We start from the raw sequence: 22413 nt of genomic DNA on the forward strand, positions 1-22413 counted from the left end.
CTTAGATAGTTTGTATGCAGAAGAGCATCATTACACTTCCCAAATGATGGATGCTTTAAGGAACTCTCATGAGTTCCTTATAGCCGTTTTCCCATTAGTCCTAGGCTTCAGGTTCTAGTCTGTCTTTGGAAACTTGGCAGTTAGGAAATTCCTGTGCTCAGAGATGAGCTTATGTGAACTGTTCTTTTCTATTTTCCATGTGAGCTATTTCTACTGGGTCTCACCATTTTCTTACAGCCTTCGCTTAGATATGTGTGTGTGTGTGTGTGTGTGTGTGTGTGTGTGTGTGTGTGTCTGGGTATTTAATTTATATGTGGGGCATTCTAGTTAATAACTGGAGATGAGAAATGTGGGATTAAAAAGGAACAGGGACAGGGATGATTTTGATGGTGGTGTGGATAAGTAAGCCCAGGGACACTGGCCCAAACCACTACGTTCTCCTGTATTCCTGAATCCCTCTCCTCCAGGATGCCCACCCACATACCTCTTTGACGTTCCAGTTTGCTTGTTCTCTGTGGTTTTCCTCTTCCCTTCTCTTTCCATCCTGAGCAACAGCCTGGGGTTCTTAGCATTTCTCTGCTTTAGGGATTTTTTTTTTTTTTTTTTTTTTGCGGTATGCGGGCCTCTCACTGTCGTGGCCTCTCCCGTTGAGGAGCACAGGCTCCGGACGCGCAGTCTCAGCGGTCATGGCTCACGGGCCCAGCCGCTCTGCGGCATGTGGGATCTTCCCGAACTGGGGCACGAACCCGCGTCCCCTGCATCGGCAGGCGGACTCTCAACCACTGTGCCACCAGGGAAGCCCTGCTTTAGGGATTTTTGAAGAACAGAAAGCAGAGGCTCTCAGAGTCTCTGGTGCCTCCTGTCTTCTGTTAAAACCTAGATTCATAGAAAAGATTATGATGCATGCCCTAGAGGACACAGAGAGGGACTGGTAAGGGGGCGAGGATGGAGAACTTGGTCAATTCATTGAAACAAAGCAAGGAGGAGAGAGTCCATAGATTAGAGAGAAACAGAGTGGGGTGAATCTGGGAGTGTTGGAGACAAGCATGGGTCCCACCCAATCCTGGATGCTGATGTAAAGCCTTCAGAGGGGATGGTGGAATCCTGGGCTTTGAGTCTCTCAGCCTCACCAGATTTCCCATCCCATATTCAGCAATGGAGACGAAAAGCCTCTGACTGCTTTGGGATCATGGGAGACCAGGCCACTGGAGGCTCAGTTGGAACCCCACACTGTTAGCCCACCATGACTGACAGGACCTGCCCGGTGCTCTGTAGCGGTCTGCCACCCTTGACCCACTGAAGGGCAGGCAAACCCCGTGACGACTGGGCCTCCTGCCAGCCCAGTGGGAAGGAAACTCCAGGTCATTCCCTTAATTTAAAGGAAATGAAGAAATAGAACATGTTTGTACGCCTGTGTGGTACACCAGGTCTGATACGTACAACAGCAAGCGGTAACTTAGGCAGCTTCTTTGTTCATTTTTCTGTTCATGCTTCTGCTTATGAAGCTTGGCGGTAGGGACACAAAGAAGAAGGAGGCATTGTGAGACTTTACCCTCGAGGCCCTGTAACTCTTGGGGGCAGGGTTACAGACACACATGGTGTAGTGCCACAGAGGAAATCTGGGCAAGGGTGTGTCACCTAGGAAGAGAGAGGGACGTGGGTTAGAGAAGGATTCCTGGTGAGCTTGGGATACCTTCGTTCTTTTGGGGCTCAGCTCAGAGACTCAGCTGATGACTCAGTCTCAAGGGCAGGGTGGCAGGTAGGACTAGAGAAAAGAATTTGACTAACTACCCTAAAGCCTTGGGGTCTCGGTTCCTCTATCACGTCTCCACTTGGATGGAAGACGTTTCGTTGACATTGATGTGGGATACGGTGGTAACTTGAGATGGTGCTTGTTACTAAACGACCCTCTGAAATCGTGAAGCGCGTCACTCCCCTAACTGGGCAGACGGAAGGCTGACGCAGTCCCATCCCAGCTGTCTCCAGTTGTCCCTTCTCCTCTTTAGCCCATTTTGAACTGTCCCCTCTCACAGCCCTCCCCAGCTCCAGGAAGATGGCCCTTCTCCAGCCCAGAATGTCTTGACGAGGGATTTTTTTCTCCCATCTCCGTTTCCTCAGGGATGGCAGACTGTCCTTAGGAGATGAGCTGCTGGTAATCAATGGTCACTTACTAGTCGGGCTGTCCCACGAGGAAGCTGTGGCCATCCTCCGCTCAGCCACCGGAGTGGTTCAGCTGGTGGTGGCCAGCAAGGTAGGTGGTTTCTGTTTGTTTTGTAGACTATTTTAAGTGGTGGCGGTGGATTTGGTTTCGAGCCCTCCCCATGTACGACCCCACCCCCCACCCCACATACACACGCACATGCGTACTTGCCTTTACCTTGGGCCATTCAAATAGCCATGATTCTACCACGCGAGCCCACAAGGGACCCTGAGCTAAAGGGCATTTAATCATCTTGCCTTCCTTTGAGGGTCTTTATGGGTATATCTAGGATATGGAAAAGCAATCACAGGACTAAGGAAAAGGGAAGAACGGGAGGGTAGGAGGAAAGACAGGGTGCACAGAGTAGCAAGTGGTCCAGGGGGAAACCAAGGAGGAGATGTGGAAGTCAGTGGGACAGCAGGGGCGGGAGGCGGGCGGGAGATGCGCGTCTTCCAGGTCCCGCAGGAAGGAGGTTCGGGCCGGCCGTGGGCAGGCTACGGGCTGCCGGGGCTCCCCGCAGCACAGAGTGTTGGTGCTGGAAGAAGCCTCGTGGACCCCGCTTGTCCCGCCACACCCCCGCCTTCTTCCTCCTCAGTTTTGAAAATGCCCCAGCGAGGCAGAGAGCTTCCGCGGGGGCTCCCGTCTCGAGGACGCCTTGATGCTGCTGCCGGCAGTGCAGCCGGGACCCTGGTTCTTGACGCCCAGTGGTGTCTGTCTGTCCCCTCCGTCTCGCTGCCACTTCTTCGTCACCCAGCCTCGGGCTGGGGCTTCTTTCACCCGCACCCCCGGAGCGTGTAAAAGTGGTGCTGAGGTCCGGGGCCCCCATCTGCTTTCTCCCCGGGGTCTCGCCAGCCTTAGAGAACTGGGGAGGGGCGGCAGGGTGCCCCAGCTGTGTGGCAGGAGGGGAGGAACTGGGCCGTCTGGGGTCTGCTCTACTGTCTGATGAGATGGCGCTGCTGATGAGACCAGGGAGGGGCCCACAGGACTCGGGCGCTTGTGCAGTGGGGCCACGGGCTTATCCCAGTGCTAGCTGAGGGGAGAACGGGTGTGAGGCCCGCCAGTCCTTAATCCTTTGCAGCAATACGCTCTTGACAGGACGGCTGATTTCCCCCGGTTATCCCTGATGCGATTTTTGAACCCAGCATCTACAGGTTTTTATATGTTTTCTTTCTTAGATTGCACCGTCTATTGCCTATTTGGGGAGTGTTTAATAAATAGATGAGAAGAGTATTTTGAGCCCTCTGAAAAATGGGCTTTCCTCCCTTTATACCGTTTACCCCAAGTCCCTGACCTCTAGACCCTTAGGCTTCCAACCAGAATATAGAGCCTTGGCAGGAGGAGACCCCCTCCATCCATAGGCCCCCTCCTCCCCTCCCAGAGAGGCTGGGGGGCGTCCCCTCCCCAAGGGTGGGGAAGGAGCAAAGCTAGGGATGTTCTTGGTCAGCCTGGTGAACCCCACAAGGAGGGAAAGGCTGTGAGGGAAGGAGAGACAAATTCCTCATTTGGCCAGATGTGGTGGGAGTTTGGAAAGCATTACTGGTTCTTACACACACACACACGCACGCACACACGCACGCACGCACCACACACGGTCCTATCTTTGCACGGCCCACCTCCCCACAGCCTGCAGCTTAAGAACACAGGGGTTCTGCACAGGTGTTATATCATGTCCCCCAAACCTTTATTTCTGTGCTGACTTCTTTCTCCTGCTAGTTGGAAAATGAGGAGGAAAAGTCTCTTCAGTGTCAGCCATTATCCACAAACATACTACACAAAGAAAATATCAAATAAAAACAAAAAGGGGCCACTCATGGGTAATTAAGGGGCACACATGAGATTTTTGAAAACAGATTTTGGAGCCTGACCAATATTTTCACTCACTGACTTGAAAGAAGAAAGACACTCACATGTACTGGGTTCCACTGGGTGCCAGGCAATTCGTCCCTACTATCTCATTTAATTCTTAAATCCCATGAGAGAGCCATTCGTTCATTTTATTCAGAGAATGAAGCTAAAATCTGAGAGGTTAATTAATTTGCCCAGAGGTCGTGACAGAAGCAAGTTTCATCCTGGGTTCATTGGACTTCAGAGTTTCATGCTGCCCCTTAGTTGCATAAGATATAAAGGACACCAGAATCAATGGTATTAGAAAAAGGTAATGTGTTCCTGCCAGAGGCTTGGACATTTAGGGACACTTGCTGGGGTCTTTGTAGGGCTGAGCAGCATCCAGAGCTGAGGAACGGGCATCCATTCTGGTTTTCAATCCGTTGACTCTTGGCCGGCTGTCCTGAGCTATGGCCCTAAGGCTGACCCAGTCCTCAGAGTTGCGACTCCTTTCACTCCTTCCCATTTGCTCCGTTTACAACTAGGCAGTACGCTGTTACGGCAGCTGCCTGCTGTTTGTTCCTGAACTTAATCTACACCATCCAAGGTGCTCATCCATGGAGGAGAAAAAAGAAGTCAATCTTCAGGCACCTCTGGGCATCTGTTCCTCTTCTTCATCCCACAAGACCAAGTCATCCACAGGCTTTGTTTCTGTCTTTATATTTGAAGAGAGGGAGAAAAGAAAAAGAACTTTTGACTTACTGAATATAAGGAGTAATAAAGAATCTAAATTCATTATTGCAGATAATCGTCACCTTGTCACAAAACTTTAAGGCATCGTTTTGGAGATATAGCAGTTACTTTCTTCTGGAGAGGGTGTCTCATGTTTCCACACAAATATGTCATTTGTGTATACAGAGGATGTTAGAAAGTTTTTGTTGAATGAATAAACTCAGAATATCCAAGTTCGTTCTGATATCCCTAGAAGTACACACATAGCAATACAGCTTTCTCTCGTGCTCTCTCTTTTGTTTCACTGTTGGTTTTTATGAACAAGAAATATGTATTCATTATATCTAATGTAGAAAGCCCAGAAAAATATAGAGAAGAAAAAGAAGATAAAATGTTTGTAATACCGCCAATAGTAACTATCCACTAACTGGCGTGTCCTTCCAGACAGGAACGCATATGTGTGTGCAAATACACGCACATTTTCTTTCAAATGAAATCAAACACAAGGATGCAGTGCACCTGGAGGCAGTCCCATTCAGGTGCCAGCACAGCCCTTTAAAACCTGCATATCTTGAGCAAGTTACTACATCTCTCGAAGTCTGACTTGTACAATGAGAATCAGTAACTGCTTCATGGGATGTTCGGAAGATTCAATGAACTATAAAGGGTTGGTCACAGTGAGCCCTTGGAGAAATGTGCTCCTTTATGGTTATCACACAGTATTGTATCCAGTTTATTATTACATCTGTTATTAATACAGTTCTTACATATTATTTTTAACCTGCTTTTTCGGTAAGTAGCATACTATAAGAACTCTTCCCACATCAGGAAATAAATTTCTAGAGCAGCATTTTTTATGGCGGTGGAGTATTCCATCCTGTGGCTGTTGTGAAATTTACTCAGCACTTTTTTTAAGCTTTCTATTAATAGCTGAGCAGAATTGACATCACAGAAGAGGACTCAACTCACTTTCTCATTAATAACTCTTTTCCCTTCCTCAGGCAAGGTCTAAAAGTATGGGGTTCACAAATTACTGATCTAAAATGAATGAGCTTCAGGTACCTTGAAGGTGGAAACGGCATCAAACTAGTAACAAACGACATTGTCACCAGGTTCCAACTCAGTAGTAGTTTGTAACGTCCCTTGTATAAGATGGGTATTTTTTGTTATTCTCTTTTCTGTCAACCCCCAAGGAATATGATGATCAAAACTCTCCACGTGTTTCCGTCCTTGTAGAAATTGCTGGTATGGGGGAAAGAGGAGAGGACACATTGCTCCTTTTTTCTGGCCTCAGATCATCCCTGCAGCCCCGGTCCCTGGCCTCACGTGCTGTGTCATTTCCCAGGAGAGCTCTCGGCTCCTGTGTGTGCCTCATTTGTCCTTGGGATTGTCACGTGGTCTCACTGATCTCGCCTGCATCCCTCAACCCATTCTGACCTTATTTGTGTGTGGGAAGGAGGGGCTGTGTTGATGAAGCCCCCTTTGGAGTCTAATCTTAATGGAGTCTGATTCCATGTGTTTTTGTTGACCTTTAAAAGTTGTCAAGGGCTGCTTTCGTTGCAGAGACATTATCAGTCTCTGCTTTGACATTGTGATTCACTAAACAATCTAATCTTCTTTCTAATGACCATGGGCCTGTGAGGTGAGCAATGAGGGAGAGGAGGATATGGTGGAGGTTTAAGCTCAGAGCTAGGCCTGGGGACACTGCACTGAGTAGACATGGTTTGAGGAACTCTCAGACAAGCAGGGGAGATAGATGAGTAAGTTAGACACACACAGCTGAGGTGATAAACAGTAGAGGACATTAGAGGGGAAAGGAGAGGCAAATGCCTCCAGAGGTGATCCAAGAAGACTTGCAGGAGACGATGCTCAAGCTTTGCCCAGAGAGACCTTAGTCATGAGAAGAAGGGTGGTCTAGGCAGGGGAGCTGCTGGTGGAGAAGGCAACAGGGCAGGGGAGAGCCTGGTGTGTTTGAAAGTCAGTACAGCTTGAATGGAAGGGATGGGAGAACGGAGGGGGGTGAGTTTGGAGAGCTGGGCAGAGGCCAAATCTCTGATGTTAGCCTGCCAATGAGGGAGTTTAAACTATATCCTGAAAGTAAGACAGGGGAGGGCATTGAAGGATCTTAAGTTCAGGGAGTTTAGATTGCCCATAGAAACATTCACCTAAGAGACATAGATTCATCAAGAAAAAAAAATGGTCTGGGTTTGAATTGGGTCCATACTCCTGACATTTGAGGTAACCTTGCACCCCTGGCAATGTGGACCCTGCACTCCATATAGGCTTTGGATTGGGAGCACGTGACCACCTGCAGTTGACTCAGCTAGGTTTACCTTGACCTTGACATCATGGGGTAATTCGTGGGCCTTTCATTGTGTCCCCATAGGAAAGCTCTGCAGAGGACCTCCTCAGGCTAACATCTAAGAGTTTGCCTGATCTGACCAGTTCGGTAGAGGACGTGTCCTCTTGGACCGACAACGAAGACCAGGAGCCAGACGGGGACGAGGACGAAGGAACCGGATCGTCTTCCGTCCAGGGAGCAGTAAGTGTGCCTGTGCTTTCCCAGGCTACTCTGCTGGGGTGATGTTTTCCCGAACACATGGGTGCCAGGATCAGAGGTAAAAGCTTGAGATAGATATAGATAGTATGGTCGTGACCTGGATGGGAGAGGACCAGAGTGCATCTTTTTATTTTTTTGTCAGAATCATCCAGAAAAATCTGTGAGGGTAATACTTTTTATTTAAGAAAAAAAAAATTGACACTAGAATTGACACTGGAAATACGAGAGCAATTGGGTATTGAGTTCAGTGCGTATATCAATTTCTAAGAAGTCTAATAATATATGCAAGGGTTTTATTGCTACTTCTTGATATAGTGTTTGAAAACTATCGTTTGTGAATTTAAACTTAGACTGAGAGATGTCTGGTTGAAAGTGGAATGTTAAAATAACACAGAACCCATTCAGGTGAAGTTGTATCGATATGTCTCCCAGTTTTCATGAAATCAGGACTTTCCCACGTGTCGTAGCGCTTCCTTACCCAGCCTGTGACGCCTCACGCCCTCGTGGGCTGCTCCCCGGCGTGGTCTGGCACAGAGTCGGGAGGGTTTGTGGTTAGCTGTGGTTGCAGTGCGGCTCTGTGGTCTCCTCTTTGTATCCCAGATCTGGTAGATACGTCATTTTTAGTGTAAAACCTTGTTAGCCACTGTTCCCCATCCAACCAGCCCTGGGGAGGGTGCTTTCTTTCTGCCATTTGGAACCCTTACTCCTTCCCATCAGCACTGAACCTAGTCAGCATGGGTAAGCGTTGGGAAATTTGTTTATAATTAGGCCTTAGAACAGGGTTCCCCAAACCCCGGTACTAGTCCGCGGCCTGTTAGGAACCGGGCCGCACAGCAGGAGGTGAGCGGCAGGCAAGCGAGCGAAGCTTCATCTGCTGCTCCCATCGCTCGCATTACTGCCTGACCATCCCCACCCCGTCCGAGGAAAAATTGTCTTCCACGAAACCGGTCCCTGGTGACCAAAAGCTTGGGGACCTCTGCCTTAGGAGACAAAAAAAAAATCTCTTTTCCATTTACATGATATGCTATTTGAATTTAAGGAAGAAAAAGTTACTTTTCTCCTTTCTATATGGTCACGGGAGTTCCAGGGCCACTGAGTATGGTGGTGCAGGTTGTGGACTGCACAAAGGTGCCACATCTAAGGGAGCACCATTTACATCGTAAACATCATAGGCTTTTATGTTTATGAGGACAGTTTTCTGGAAGATGGCAGTAAAGAGTTTTGCTCGAACAAAATCAGTACGTTCAGACAATTTTCCAGTAAAAGAAGGAAAACATCTTGAAGAAGTGGTACTTTTTGTAATTTTCCAAGAGGTCCTGTACAGGCCCATTGTTGATTTCAAACACTGTTCCAACAGCTTTTCCCTCAAAGGAAAGCTTTCTCAGAAGACTAACCTATAAAGCAGGTCAATCAGAGCTGAATGGATGGGGTTAAAGTAAACAGTTTAGAGACAACTGTGTGATTATTCCCGCCTCTTTGTATTATGACACCATTCAGTAGCCACTTTTTCCTTACTTTTTCCCTTAATTTTACTTTTGGTAAGGATAGAAACCACACTAATGGTCATGACTTCCACTGTCTCCCTGACTGACCTCTGCCCACTTCTTGGGTCTCCCCTCATGCCAAGCTCACTGCCTTTGCTGCAGTCCTTCATGATGACCGTACATTTTTCTGCCATAGGACCTTTGTAAATGCTGTTCTGTCTCTCTGGAATCCTCTTTGCTTGACTGACTCCAATTCATTTTTGTTTTTTGGGTTTTTAAAAAATTTTTACTGCAGTATAGTGGCTTTTCAGTGTTGTGTTAGTTTCTGCTGTGCAGCAAAATGAATCAGCTATACGTATACATATAGCCCTCTTTTTTTGGATTTCCTTCCCATTTAAGTCACCATAGAGAGTTGAGTAGAGTTCCCTGTGCTACACAGTAGGTTCTCATTAGTCATCTATTTTATACATAGTATCAATAGTGTATATATGTCAATCCCAATCTCCCAGTTCATCCCACCCCACCCTTCCCCCTTGGTGTCCATATGTTTGATCTCTCTGTCTGTGTCTCCATTTCATCTTTTGGATCCTTTAGTGTTACTTCCTCAGAGAAACTTCCAGAATATATCCAGTCTATATTAAATCTCTTAGCTCTCATACCAAGACCATATGGCTTTCCCCTGAACTGCTTGTTACATTTAGATTTGTGATTATTTGATTAAAATCTGTTTCTCTCGTCCAACTGTGAACTCCATGAGATGTAGGAATGTGATGACTGGCTTGAGTTCCCAGTGAATCCCTAGAATGTAGCCACTACATCCAGTGCTGAGTTATAAATAACTAAATAAATTTAGAAACAAACAACAGGACAAGCATTCATTGAAAACTAATGAAAAAATCACAACAAAATCTAACTAGGTTTATCCACCATAAACATTACAGTTACACCCCTGGCCCGTAGCTGACTGTATCATGGCAGCCTCAGAGGGCTGATGGGGCAATATCCACGTTCCAGCCCCTATAGGAATGACCTACAGAGACGTTCCACGGATAAGCCTGGAACAGGCTGAGCATCACGTGTCTCTTCTCCCGCTATTGTCCACCCATCCTTTAAGGCCACGATCTTTCTGAGTCTGCCCGCCCTTCCTCCCTGTGACCTCCCCTGCCCTTGCCGTTCTCTGTTGGTACAGCAGCCACCCTCTGTACAGAAGGGGAGTGGAGTGTGTGGCAGTCCAGCCAGCAGACCTCTCAACTCCAGCCTGACTCCGCTATTCCCACCTTTCTAACCAAACATGGCTCTCCAGCCCGGCTCCAGCCCACAGCTTCTCCCCTCACATGCCCACAGTCTGGAGAGCTCGCCCCAGCTGAACAGATCCCACTGCTCGGCAACTGTGCCCTGCCCAGCTCAGCCAGTTTTCAATGGAGAGCTAAGTAAGCTCAGGATTTAAAGAGAGGAAAACTCCGCAACATACCTGCCCCTCCTCTGAGAAAGCCCGGAGCCAGTAATGCGGCACAATAGTCTGTAGAGAGGTTATAGTCCGCATATATTTTTTAATCTCATAATTCATAATCTCTTGCAAAAAATTCCCAGGAATTATTTGTCTAGGAATTTTTTTACACTAAATACCGCTCTAATAAATGGGCCATTATATTTATTAAATGTGTTACATGTTACATGTTTTTATTTAAATTATAATTTAAACTTACTATAGTTTTATAAATTTATCACGTTTTTTATAAATGTATTATAATTTAAATTATAAGTTAAATGAGTTGTTCTGGTTCCAAAAATAATGTTTCCACTACATAAATGGGTTTTTTGACCCCAAAAAACCTGCAAAAGACAATACAAATCACCCACAATCCTACTGTTCAAAGATAGCCATCTTTAACATTTTGCTATGCCTTTCTACTTGATTTTTTTCTTAAGCACATATATATATATATATATATATATATATATATATATATATATTATTATTATTATTTTTTTTTTTTTGTGGTACGCGGGCCTCTCACTGTTGTGGCCTCTCCCGTTGCGGAGCACAGGCTCCGGATGCGCAGGCTCAGGGGCCATGGCTCATGGGCCGAGCCGCTCTGCGGCACGTGGGATCTTCCCAGACCGGGACACGAACCCGCGTCCCCTGCATTGGCAGGCGGACCCCTAACCACTGCGCCACCAGGGAAGCCCCATGTATATATTTTTAATTGACCTTATATTAACATACTTGTGAAACTTGCTATGGTCTTAATGATATGATCCTGAACATTTCCCCATGTCATTAAAGGGTCTTCTGAAATATGATTTGTAATGGCTAATATTTTATAACATGGATATGCCATCATTTATTTTACTAATTTTCTACCAGAAATTCCATTTACATCAGTCACATGTATATTTAATTTTTAAAATTATAAAGAATTCTGTACAGAACATGTTTGTCCATGTAGCTCTGTGCACATTTTTCATTTTCTTACTTGCTTAGACAGCTTGTAGCAGTAGAAGTGCTTATTTACTAATTTACACTTCCAGCAGTGCCCGGGTCCCATCAACACCAATAACATTATCTTTAAAAAGTTTGCCAATTAATCACATATTGTTGTGTATGCTTATTATCGCAATTTTGCCAAAGGAATTTCAGTGCATTCCATCATCACACACTTTATTGGGGAAATTTTAGGTCGCCTTTAAGGAGAAACAAATGACTCCGAGCAATCGTCCCCCACAAGTACACGTCTCAGGGCCGTACTTCTGGGTTTCTCCGTCACGTCACCCCCAGCTCTCGTACGCAGATCCCAAACCCACTATCGTCGGTGGAGAAACCAGTACTCATCCTGCTTTGACAGTTAGTTCTACCTTCTGTGTGCCCTGGACACCACCTGGCCCCACTTCACCTTCCCCTGCACCCCCCTCACAAAGCATCACGGAGGAGGGGACACCAGGCTTCTTCCCGGGCTTGTCACCCTTGCCTGAACGCCCACCATCTGTCAGCCATTCTCTTGAGCTCTGGTTTCAAGCCCGACGACCCGGGTGTGAGCCAGAGCCCTGCAGGGCCAGGAAGTGGGCACACGACATTTTCCCACCTTCACAATCTGCTCAGGGTCTGCCCTGCTGGGCCTTCCAGAGGTGCTGAACTACTGAGAAAGAGAAATGTTTCAGTTCTATGTTTACAATCCAAGACTCTTTGTTTTATAATTTTTAAACACGATCGAACCACTTAAACGAAAGAAACTTGGTACTGTTTTCATCAGCTAAGTCACAAAGCCTTTTAAAAACTTCCCAGATGATAATGATTAAACCTGCAGCCAAGTTCCACTTTGACTTTGACACTTCTTGCACCTGTAAGTCGTGGACGCTCCAAGCACTTAGGTGGAGCGAAAGTAATAGAAACGCTCAGGATCTGCCATGAGCACCCTTGTGGGTGATCTTTTGATGGCTACGGGAAACGGCCACGAGGTTTTCCTTTCGAAGAGCTCGGGCCACGCTTAGAATAGAACCATGTGGGGAACATCAAGTGTGAGGGCAGAGGCAAGAAAAAGGGAGCAAGGATGGGACGGGGAAATCCCACAGGCACGTGCCTGATTGTCATCCATCTCAGGGGCGTCTGGCTCCCGAGGGAGGGCCCTCCCTCCACCTCCCACAGACATCCCCATCTCGGAGACTGCCAGCCTGGTCTCAGAAATAGCTGAGTCTAGTCCCCTCCCCCATACCGCCTGCGGTCCCGATCCGCCCGATCGGCCATTCTTTCTCAAGGCTTTCTTCTCCACTTTGTCTTCTGCTCTGCAGTGACTTTTTTTTTTTTTTTTTGCGGTACACGGGCCTCTCACTGCTGTGGCCTCTCCCGCTGAGGAGCGCAGGGTCCGGACACGCAGGCTCAGCGGCCATGGCTCACGGGTCCAGCCGCTCCGCGGCATGTGGGACCTTCCCGGACCGGGGTACGAACCCGTGTCCCCGGCATCAGCAGGCGGACTCTCAACCACTGCGCCACGAGGGAAGCCCTGCAGTGACAATTTTTAAGTGAGAATCTGACCATGTCACTTCGTTTAAAGTCCTTCAGTGAGTCTCAGTCACGCTGAAGTTACAATCACAACTCCTTAACGTGGAGCCATTGGCTCCAGCCTGCCTATGCTGCCTTTCCTCTTGTATATGCTCCTGGCAGCCCTAAACAAACACACACACACACCATGCATGTGCGCACACAAAGCCCTCCCTGGCGCTCTCCCAAATCTGCTAATCACTGCTCACCTGGCATTTAGCATCTGCTGTTTTCTATTTATTTGTTGCTACATATCTTTTTGGGAGAAGAAAGAAAATACTTACATTTATAAACTTTTGAAGTCAGGTATACCCGTTGGACCCCCAGTATCCAGTGAAGTACCTTGTATTCAATACATACTCAGTACATATTTGTCAATCATAAATCTATCTGTACAACAGTGGTTCTCAGAGTTCCCCAGGCCAGCAGCATCAGAATCACCTGGAAATTTGTTAGAAATAAAAATCCTCAGGTCCCACCCCAGACCTGCTAAGTCAGAAACTCCGAGGTGGCATCTAAACTTTTTTTTTTCATAAGCCTTCCTGGTGATTTGGACTAAGGCTAACATGTGAGAACTTTAGAGCCCTCCGATAAAATGAGTGGCCCATGCATTATTATTAGCTATTGAAAAAAGTGAGTATCCTTTCTCAAGTGTAAATAATTATAGTTCATCTTTTTTATTTTTAAATTAATTTTATTGAAGTATAGTTGATTTACAATGTTGTGTTAATTTCTGCTGTACAGCAATCTGACTCAGCTATGCATTTTTTTCATATTCTTTTCCATTATGGTTTATCATAGGATATTGAATACAGTTCCCTATGCTATACAGTAGGACCTTGTTGTTTATCCATCCTATATATAATAGTTTGCATCTAGTTCATCTTTTTTTAAATGAGGTTTTTAAGGAAAAAATATATATCTGGCCTTCTGAGGGAGTGGCTCTTTTTAAAATGAAGAGAGGAAGAAGAGTTTTAATATACCAGGATGTGGAATGGGTGATACCTCTTAAGTGATTAGGAACCTGTCTTTCCCTTTTTATATACTTAACAAAAACAAAACAAAAATGGAAGTAATGATTGTTGTTGCCAAATCTGCAATTGTCGAAGCTCAGCTGGGAAGATTTTGTTTAGCACATCAATCAGCAGACCTGTATCCGGCTTCCTTTGGCATCAGGGGAATCAGTTCTAACATTTTTGGAATCACTGGTTTGGAAAATCTTGGAGAACTTTGGGGTTATTAGGGTTTAAGAAGGAATAAAGGACTTCACCTCTCAAAAGGAGAAAAGAAGAGCCAGACTGGATCTTATGATTCTGTAAGTCTGATGTTGGTGTTTGATTCTGCGTTTGTTGATAGCTTAACCCTGAGGTGTGAGAACCTGAATCACAGTCTTTTGGAAAAGACAGCATCCTGGGGGTAGATGTTCATCTGTATGCGGAGAGAAAGGAGAGGCTCTCTTGTGTTTTATTTGGATTGAATACGTTGTAAAGTGTTGGCTCTTAAGTGCTTCCAAAAGAGCCTGGGCACTGAGGGCTTGCGGTGAAGTGTCTGAGGGTGCCATTGCTGGTGAAGTCAGAGTGTGGGATTGTCTGTTGTTTGGGGCCTGAGCTAGATTTTTCTGGTGAATCGAACTTAGAGGCTAATGCAAGGAACAGTGAGCACCAAGAGTGTAAACTGGCGATTAGTGTTAAAACAGGAAGGTCCCAGTGTCTGAGTGAAGAATCAGGTCTTCACAGAGTAAAACTATTAATGCAGAGACACTGGCTCAGGACTCCCCGAGCTTTTCGTAAGGGGAGCAAATGTTCTTTACTAAAGCCTCGAGGGGAGGGTGTTAAGACCGACTGCTCATATGGGCACAGGTGGGCTCTGCTGCTGCGTCTCAGGGTCCCTCTGAGCACAGGGCAGTGGCAGCCACTGCTTAGAGACGACCTCCATCTGCTCGTGGGTCAGGAACAGTCTTTCCTTCTCCTTGGGCTTCCACTTTCTACTTATCTAACTTTAGGACTCACCTCCTCCAGGAAGTCTTCCTGGACACACATATCCTTCATGCCTGTAATACATACTGTATTTTCCTTCGTGACCCTTAACACAGACTGTAAAGACGTATTTATACATATGAGTGCTTGCTTACTGTCATCCTCCCCATGAGTAGAGGATCCATGGGGACAGGGCTCCTGTCAGGTTCGCTCACAGTTGGCTTTCAATATGTATTATGGATGGTTGGACAGGTGGGCAGAAAGGTGGACGGTTGATGTGCCCTCTCTCACTCCTTAGTGCTCCTGCATGCCCCTCCTCATAAGGCTTAGTTACCTTCCATTGACTTGCCCCTCTTGCCCAGCACACCACGAATTTTAAATGGGCATGGCACATAGTAGGCATTTGTTGTTTGTATCTGCCTCTCCCTTTTGGGAGTTTCCATCTGGTATACAAATATCCGTGTATATAAGATCATTTTTCCAAGTATTCCAAGTATAGCACTGGGAGAACAGCGTCCCTTCCCTTAAAATAGGACATCAGTGGAACCACCTCATTAAGAAATGAGTAGATTTCTTATTTTCTGTTTGGTTAAGCTTCCAGAGCTGCTGGCAGCTAAAAAGGGAACTTAGAAAAGGGAACTTTTAACAAATCAACCACAACAAAGGATCGACTATCCCCAGGGAGTTGGTGAAGGAGTAGGTGGAATGTCAGTGAAAAGACTAGCCAGAAAGCCCCCAGGGAAGACAGCATGGAACCTCTGAGTCTCAAGATGCAGGTTCTGGTACACAGTCATATACAGTGTCAGGGCCACCAGGAACCTTGGGGGGTTGGCTGCTCCCCACTTGCTGTTTTTTTTTGTTTTTGTTTTTGTTTTCTTTGGGTTTTTTTTGCGGTACGCGGGCCTCTCACTGTTGTGGCCTGTCCCGTTGCGGAGCACAGGCTCCGGACGCGCAGGCTCAGCGGCCATGGCTCACGGGCCCAGCCGCTCCGCGGCATGTGGGATCTTCCCGGACCGGGGCACGAACCCGTGTCCCCTGCATTGGCAGGCGGACTCTCAACCACTGCGCCACCAGCCCCATACTTGCTGTTTTATAGGCTAGAAGTCCTTGGTGACAGAGAAGATCGCTGAGCTCTGCTGAGAGCAAACTTGTTCCCCTGGACAAGTCATGTTACAGCCAAGGCAGCAGCGAGGGGAAAGCAAAAGGGCCTGGAAGGAAAAGATGAACACATCTCAAACACGTGAGGGGAAGAGCTGTGTGTAGCAGACGCATGAACGTACGCAGGTAGCTCCATGCTCTCGTGTATGTTAAAATGCACAGGGAGGGTACGGTTTAGGCTGATCATCCGATCCCCAGGTTCCACGCTGGGAAGCCTATTTGGCAGATCTGAGTGGGGTCTAGCTTCAGAAGCTTCCCAGGTGATCCTGATGCTTGCCCAGGTTTTAAAAAGCAAACCTTTGAAAGATGGTGGCCACTGTAGAAAGCAGCCAATTCGACCACGCACCTTTGTTCGCCATATGGCAACTTCCAGACGTGACCCAGAGTGGCAGGGCCCCTAAGAGTCTCCTGGCTGGGAGCTGGGTGAAGCCCAGGGACCAATCTGTGCATGGCTTTGAGATAAGAGGAGCTTTTAGGCCCTCAACTGCCTTCCTCCTTCCTGCAGTCTGGGACACGGGGAGAGAAGCTATGGTGGTTGTGCTGCTTGTGGGAAGCTTGGAAGCACAGACCCCCGAGCCCGTTCTGCATTCTTTGTGAACACAGACTTGCTTGCACACCTTGGCTCTCCTTGCCTTCGCAGATGTCAGTTCCTGGTGTATAGACTGGTGTGGTTATTGCAGAAGCTGTATTATTCCCACCACCAACCCAAAGCAGGCAGGAACTCATACTGATCCATAATTCCCACGGGTTGTATCTTCTTCTCCCACTGTCCCAAGCTGTGAGCTACCTTCTCCTTCCCCTCAGCATCTTAGACTTCCCCAAGTAGATCTCAATGCATTTAGATGTTCCTTAAGCAACTCTTTAGGTAACTCAGGCCACGTCCAAGAGGCTGCGTGAAGCTCGTTGCGGTATGTAGAACTGCCAGAGCGAGATAAGGCAGACAAGTCTGCAAGGATCGTTAGTCCAAGAAAATAAGATTTAAACTCGGAGGTGGTTTTTTGTTTGATTTGATTTCATACTTAAGGAGATGAAGTGATTATTTAAATAGGTGGGGGGGAAATAAGGTAAGAATAATTATTTGGCCTGGATGCATTGCCCAGAAAACTGCTGAAGTTTGAATTAGGCTTATTCCCCTGGCACATTTTCTGGGGCCTGTTCCAACTCGTTACCTGGCTTTGTGCTGCATTTTCATCCGAGCAGTTTGCAATTCTCAAGGAAGTAAACAGCTCAAGTGATTTGCATAGGAAAGCAAATATGGTAATCTACAGCCTCACAGCGCCATGGTCTCCAAAGTAGGGTGAGCACACCCCAGGGCAGGGTTGGGGCGGAGTCAGATAGTCCCTTGCAGTGTGGGCAGAAAGTATTAGATTTTTATCTCATTTTAGATTGTTTTGTGTTTTATAGTGTATGTGTACATTAGTACAGTAGCATAGAGTTATACATTATGAATCTGTGCTGTGAGTGCCTGTTGGCTACACTATCTATAAAGGTTGACATCACAGCATGGAGCCGCAGGAAATACAGTTTAAAGAAATCCCCTAAGTATGCAGTCAACTTTATTATCATTTTTGGATTTGAAAAATTCCTTCACATTTCAGTGGAAATAAAATACGGACTACGAGGGCACGTAATAAAGTTTCTTTGCCTCCACATTGACTTTGATGAAACGGACACCATAGTGGTCATGAAGTGACTTTATCACTTCAAGTAAGTTGGTTCCAGTCTTTGGGTATTCCATTACCATATTACAAGATGCCTTTTAGCCCTGCCCCTTGTTATGAATTTTCCTCTTATAAATATCATCCTTATTAATTTAGTTGTATATGTCCACTGGGAGTTGAAGTCTGTGGTCCGCCCATCGAAATGTAAAGTAGAATATATTAAGATTGAAGGAAGGTGGCAGTGCAGAAATGGAACTGAAATAGACAAAATGATGGCAATTACACGGGGGAAAAAACAGGATTATGTGACTCATTTGTGCAGCATATATCTTAGGTAATATATCTTATTCATTTATGAGCTTTGCTAAGCCTTTAAGGTAACAGAAATCCTTGAGATGTATGTGTCTTTGGAGACGTTACATGGAGATGGTTGCTGATATACAGAGTCTCACTCTCTTAGGAGAAACAGGATATCTCCACTTAGTTTCAATTCCAGTTATTGTGCTGGGGTTTTGGTCTTTTTTTAGGAAAATCACTTTGACAGTGCATAGGTGAATTAGACAAATAGGCAATGTATGCTAGAAAAAAGCACACCTGACTTGAAGACTTCATGAGAAGTGGAAGATTTGAAGGGGTTTTGGTTTGGTTTTTGGTTTTTTTTTTTTTTTTTCCACCACATTGTATGCAACATGGTAGTACAGAGCCTGGAAATAAAAACACAGCAAAATATGAGAGATCAGAAGTTCCCCTCTGGAATCCACAGCAGAAATTTCTCAAAGAAGAAGAGCTATTTAAAATGAATAAAATTCTCCTCCCCCACCCCCTATTGTAACTGTGTTTGCTTGCCTAGCTTTTTGTTTGCTTGCTTTTGCTTGCCTAGCTTTTTACATAAGTACTGATTTAGCTCAGTGAATGATGTTTGCAGAAAAAAGAAATCCATGCCTCTCCCTTCTGGTTCTTGCCCTTACTTCTTAACTTGGGATATCCTTCCTTCTATTCCTGACTCTCGAAATTCTGAAGCCCCTCGTTCCTCAGAGACTTTTCTAATCCCTCCGGCTTTCTGTCGTCTCTGCTTTCTCTCATTGCCAATTCCATTTGCCTGTTTCTCACATTTTAGAACCTAGAGTCTGTCATACAGGGTGAAGTAAGTCAGAAAGAGAAAAACAAATACCGTATGCTAACACATATATATGGAATCTAGAAAATTGTACTGATGGACCTACTGGCAGAGCAGGAATAAAGAAGCAGACGTAGAGAAGGGACTTGAGGACACGGGGTGGGGGGGTGGGAGGCTGGGAGATAGTGAAAGAGTAGCACTGACATATATACACTACCAAATGTAAAATAGTTAGTGGGAAGCTGCTGCAAAGCACAGGGAGATCAGCTCGGTGCTTTGCGACAACCTAGAGGGGTGGGATAGGGATGGTGGGAGGGAGGGGATATGGGGATACACATATACATATAGCTGATTCACGTTGTTGTACAGCAGAAACTAACACAACATTGTAAAGCAATTATACTCCAATAAAGATTTATTTAAAAAAAACTTAAAAATCAGAAAGACACCTCCTGATTTATAAAGGAGTACATGTTTTCAAAAATTTGTTGGTAAAGCTGATATTTAAATTTATTTCCCCTAGAAACAAACATATTTACTTAATAAATATTTGTAGAATTATCTCTTAAGCTAGTGGTGGCAAATAGGTAGCCTGCATGGCACCACACACCCCCTCTTCAGCTCCCAAAGCGGACATCTCTAATTCTTCCTAACAGTCATCCCGCTGACACCAGACACAATCTCAGAAGCTGATAATGTGGCCTTGAAGGTGTCCACAACCAAATCGTACTACCAGCCAACACTGGACTGTAGCCAGCTTTGACATAGCCATCTACATGCTGAGCGCCATGCCCGGTGCTTTGGGGGATTCAAAGAGGTAGCAGTGAGTCTTCCTCTGTTACAGGATTTGTTATATTCCATAATGAATGATCATTATTTCTATACTTTTTATATTCACCTCTTCCGTATAATAAATCTTGAGGAGCCATATGCTATATTGACCTAGAGGAGGGATGTCTCATTCCATCCAGGGATCAGGGAGGGCTCAGTAGATGGGGTGATGTTTGACTATTCCATAGGATTTCCACAGGAACACCCACAGGAGTGGGTGACACCCTGGAGTGGAAAAATAACACGTACAGTGGTCCACAAATAGGAAATTTTAAGGCTTGTTCAAGAATCAACAAATAGTCAATTTAAGTGCACGTGTCCAGCCCGTGCTTTTAGTTCCACACTAAAAAACTATGACTTATTTTACAAGCTATATACTCGCTGATGATTATAAAGTTGAGTTACAGGGTCAGAGTTTTTGTTTTAAGGTTCCTCAAGCAGTAAGGTAGAGGAAGAGCTGGGCTGAAGAAAGGCAGATGGAGGTGGAGGTGTTTGCTATAGCTCCACGGAGAAGTCAGCAGAGCCTGGACTGAAGGAGAGGGCCCCAGAGGGTGGAAAGGCAGGAAACAGTCTGACGCATCAATGGAGAAAGGGAGCAGGGCCAGCCGGCTGCCTGGAGAGCCGGGTTCTGCAGGCAGGGCTCCTTGGTTACCACCAAGGAGTAAGTTTCCTTCTCCCCCAACCCCCCCTTTTTTTCTGAAGGCAGGACTGATCCTCAGCAGTATTTTGAGTGGGGTTTTGTTTACCTTTGAACCCTCCAGCCTCTTGTCATCTGCTCTTCCTTACTTGTTGGATCCTCTCTCCCCAGGTTTCCTGGAGCCCAGTATCCTCATGCTGTTCTAAACCCCCCACTGAGGCACCCATTCTCTCCCCTCTCCCCTAAGAGGTTGCATCCTCCCCAGAAACCTCTCCTTTCTTCTTCTCCAAGCCATTTTCTCCCCTTGTCCCACCACCGCCACCACCACCAACAACAACAACGAAGACCAAAAAACACGCAAAGCCCTTTCCATCTCTTCTAAGCTGTATGTTTGTTAACAAAGCAATGTGATTAAAGCAGGTCAAATGGTGGCCAATAACCCTATGACACTTAGCAAAGTATGTGCATTTTTTTCATTAATTTATTTATTTTTGGCTGCATTGGGTCTTCGCTGCTGCACACGGGCTTTCCCTAGTTGCAGCGAGCGGGGGCTACTCTTCGTTGCAGTGTGCGGGCTTCTCATTGCGGTGGCTTCTCTTGTTGTGGAGCACGGGCTCTAGGTGCACGAGCTTCAGTAGTTGTGGCACGCGGGCTCAGTAGTTGTGGCTCGCGGGCTCTAGAGCACAGGCTCAGTAGTTGTGGTGCACGGGCTTAGTGGCTCCGTGGCATGTGGGATCTTCCCAGACCAGGGATCGAACACATGTCCCCTGCACTGGCAGGCGGATTCTTAACCACTGCGCCACCAGAGAAGCCTTCAGATGAGTTTCTTATCAGGATCATTTTTAAATGAAATGTAAAGATGAAATCACAAAAGCCTGGATGACACAGATGTTTTTAGAGGAAATACTGTGGTAGAGCAGTAAGCCTTGTCTCCGGTAGTAGCTTCCTTAAAATGTCTCTACTTGTCAGTACTTTCCCTTCAACTCATAAAGTTATGTTTCTTAAAATTCTTCAGCTTGTTCCCAGTGATTTTGGATAGGGATGGAGGTGGGGCGATGGATAGAGCTTGGGTATGAGTTATTCCTGTAGATGAGAGGTCGGCAGTTGTAAAAGCCAGATCATAAATATTTCAGGCTTTGCTGGCCAAACAGTCCCCGTTGCAACCATTCACCTCTGCCTTTGTAGTGCAAAAGCAGTCATAGGCAATAAGCAAACTGATGGGCATGATTGTGTCCAGTAAAACTTTACAACGACAGGTATGGGGCCAGATCTGGCCCCCAGGCAGCAGTTTTCCGACCCCTGCTGTGGGAGATCATGTGTGAGCCTCGGACCACCTCCCCTATTACTACTTCCCCTGTGGGCTCCACAGAACACATCTCAGCTTTCCAGTCCGATTCTTCAAGAGGTACAAGCCCTTAGAAACATATACCAGCAAATCAGCGTGAACTCAGTGCCACTCTTGGAAAATAAAGAACTCAGAGTACAGCTTGTGTTGAGCTGGAAAAGGCAGCAGATGGTCTTAGGGTACTGCCTGGAACTTAGCAGCAGACCAAAACTTCACCACAATGTCCTCAACATAACCAGTTACTGTTTATCTAAAATCTGCCTAAATGGCATGTCCAGTCAAAACAGTCTTTTTCTGTTACAATAAGCCATAGTATCATGTAAAACTTCCTTAAAATGTTTGCATAGAAAAAAGGTGCTGGAAAAATGTGACCTGTTTACCATTATTGCTGAATTGGATTTGGCTCAGCGGCTGTATTAAGGCACCTCACATAGTTCATCTCTTATTTTCTTTCCTGCCAATCTTCCTGTTTACTTCTTAGGTCTTTTGCATGCCTTTCTTTTTTTTTTTTGATAGCGCTCCCACGTCTACATTTTGTGTGTCTTGCGGTTTTCCTACATATGTACACACAACTTGCATTTTATCATTCTAGAATTTAGGACTAAGCATATCACAGACCTGCTGCTCCCAGAGATGTGTCCAAGGCAAGCAGACAGCTGGCTCCTGCTGAGAAATGACCCAAGGGTCTGCCTTCACTAGCCAGCCCACAACCCCAAAGAAGAACTCCAACCCCAGTCTTCTCACTAGGTCACGGGAACATGGCGAGAGTGAGAACTCCCTGCTTTGTAGAGAATGTCTAGACTTGCCTTGCCCAATTTGAAACTGATACCAAGGAGGGACATATGCAGATTC

The 22413-nt window shown here is 46.1% G+C and overlaps 1 protein-coding gene across 1 annotated transcript in view; it reads left to right on the forward strand.

The window, feature by feature from the left end:
* Positions 1-22413, forward strand: part of PDZD2 (PDZ domain containing 2) — a 243996-nt gene that overhangs the window by 157032 nt on the left and 64551 nt on the right. Inside the window, exons 4-5 of the mRNA XM_060091616.1 lie at positions 2119-2251; positions 7143-7298. Of these exons, the coding sequence (XP_059947599.1) occupies positions 2119-2251; positions 7143-7298 (289 nt within the window). The remainder of the gene's footprint in view (positions 1-2118; positions 2252-7142; positions 7299-22413) is intronic.

The sequence above is a fragment of the Mesoplodon densirostris genome, chromosome 3, assembly GCF_025265405.1.
Source record: "Mesoplodon densirostris isolate mMesDen1 chromosome 3, mMesDen1 primary haplotype, whole genome shotgun sequence".
In the NCBI taxonomy this organism is placed as follows: domain Eukaryota; kingdom Metazoa; phylum Chordata; class Mammalia; order Artiodactyla; family Ziphiidae; genus Mesoplodon; species Mesoplodon densirostris.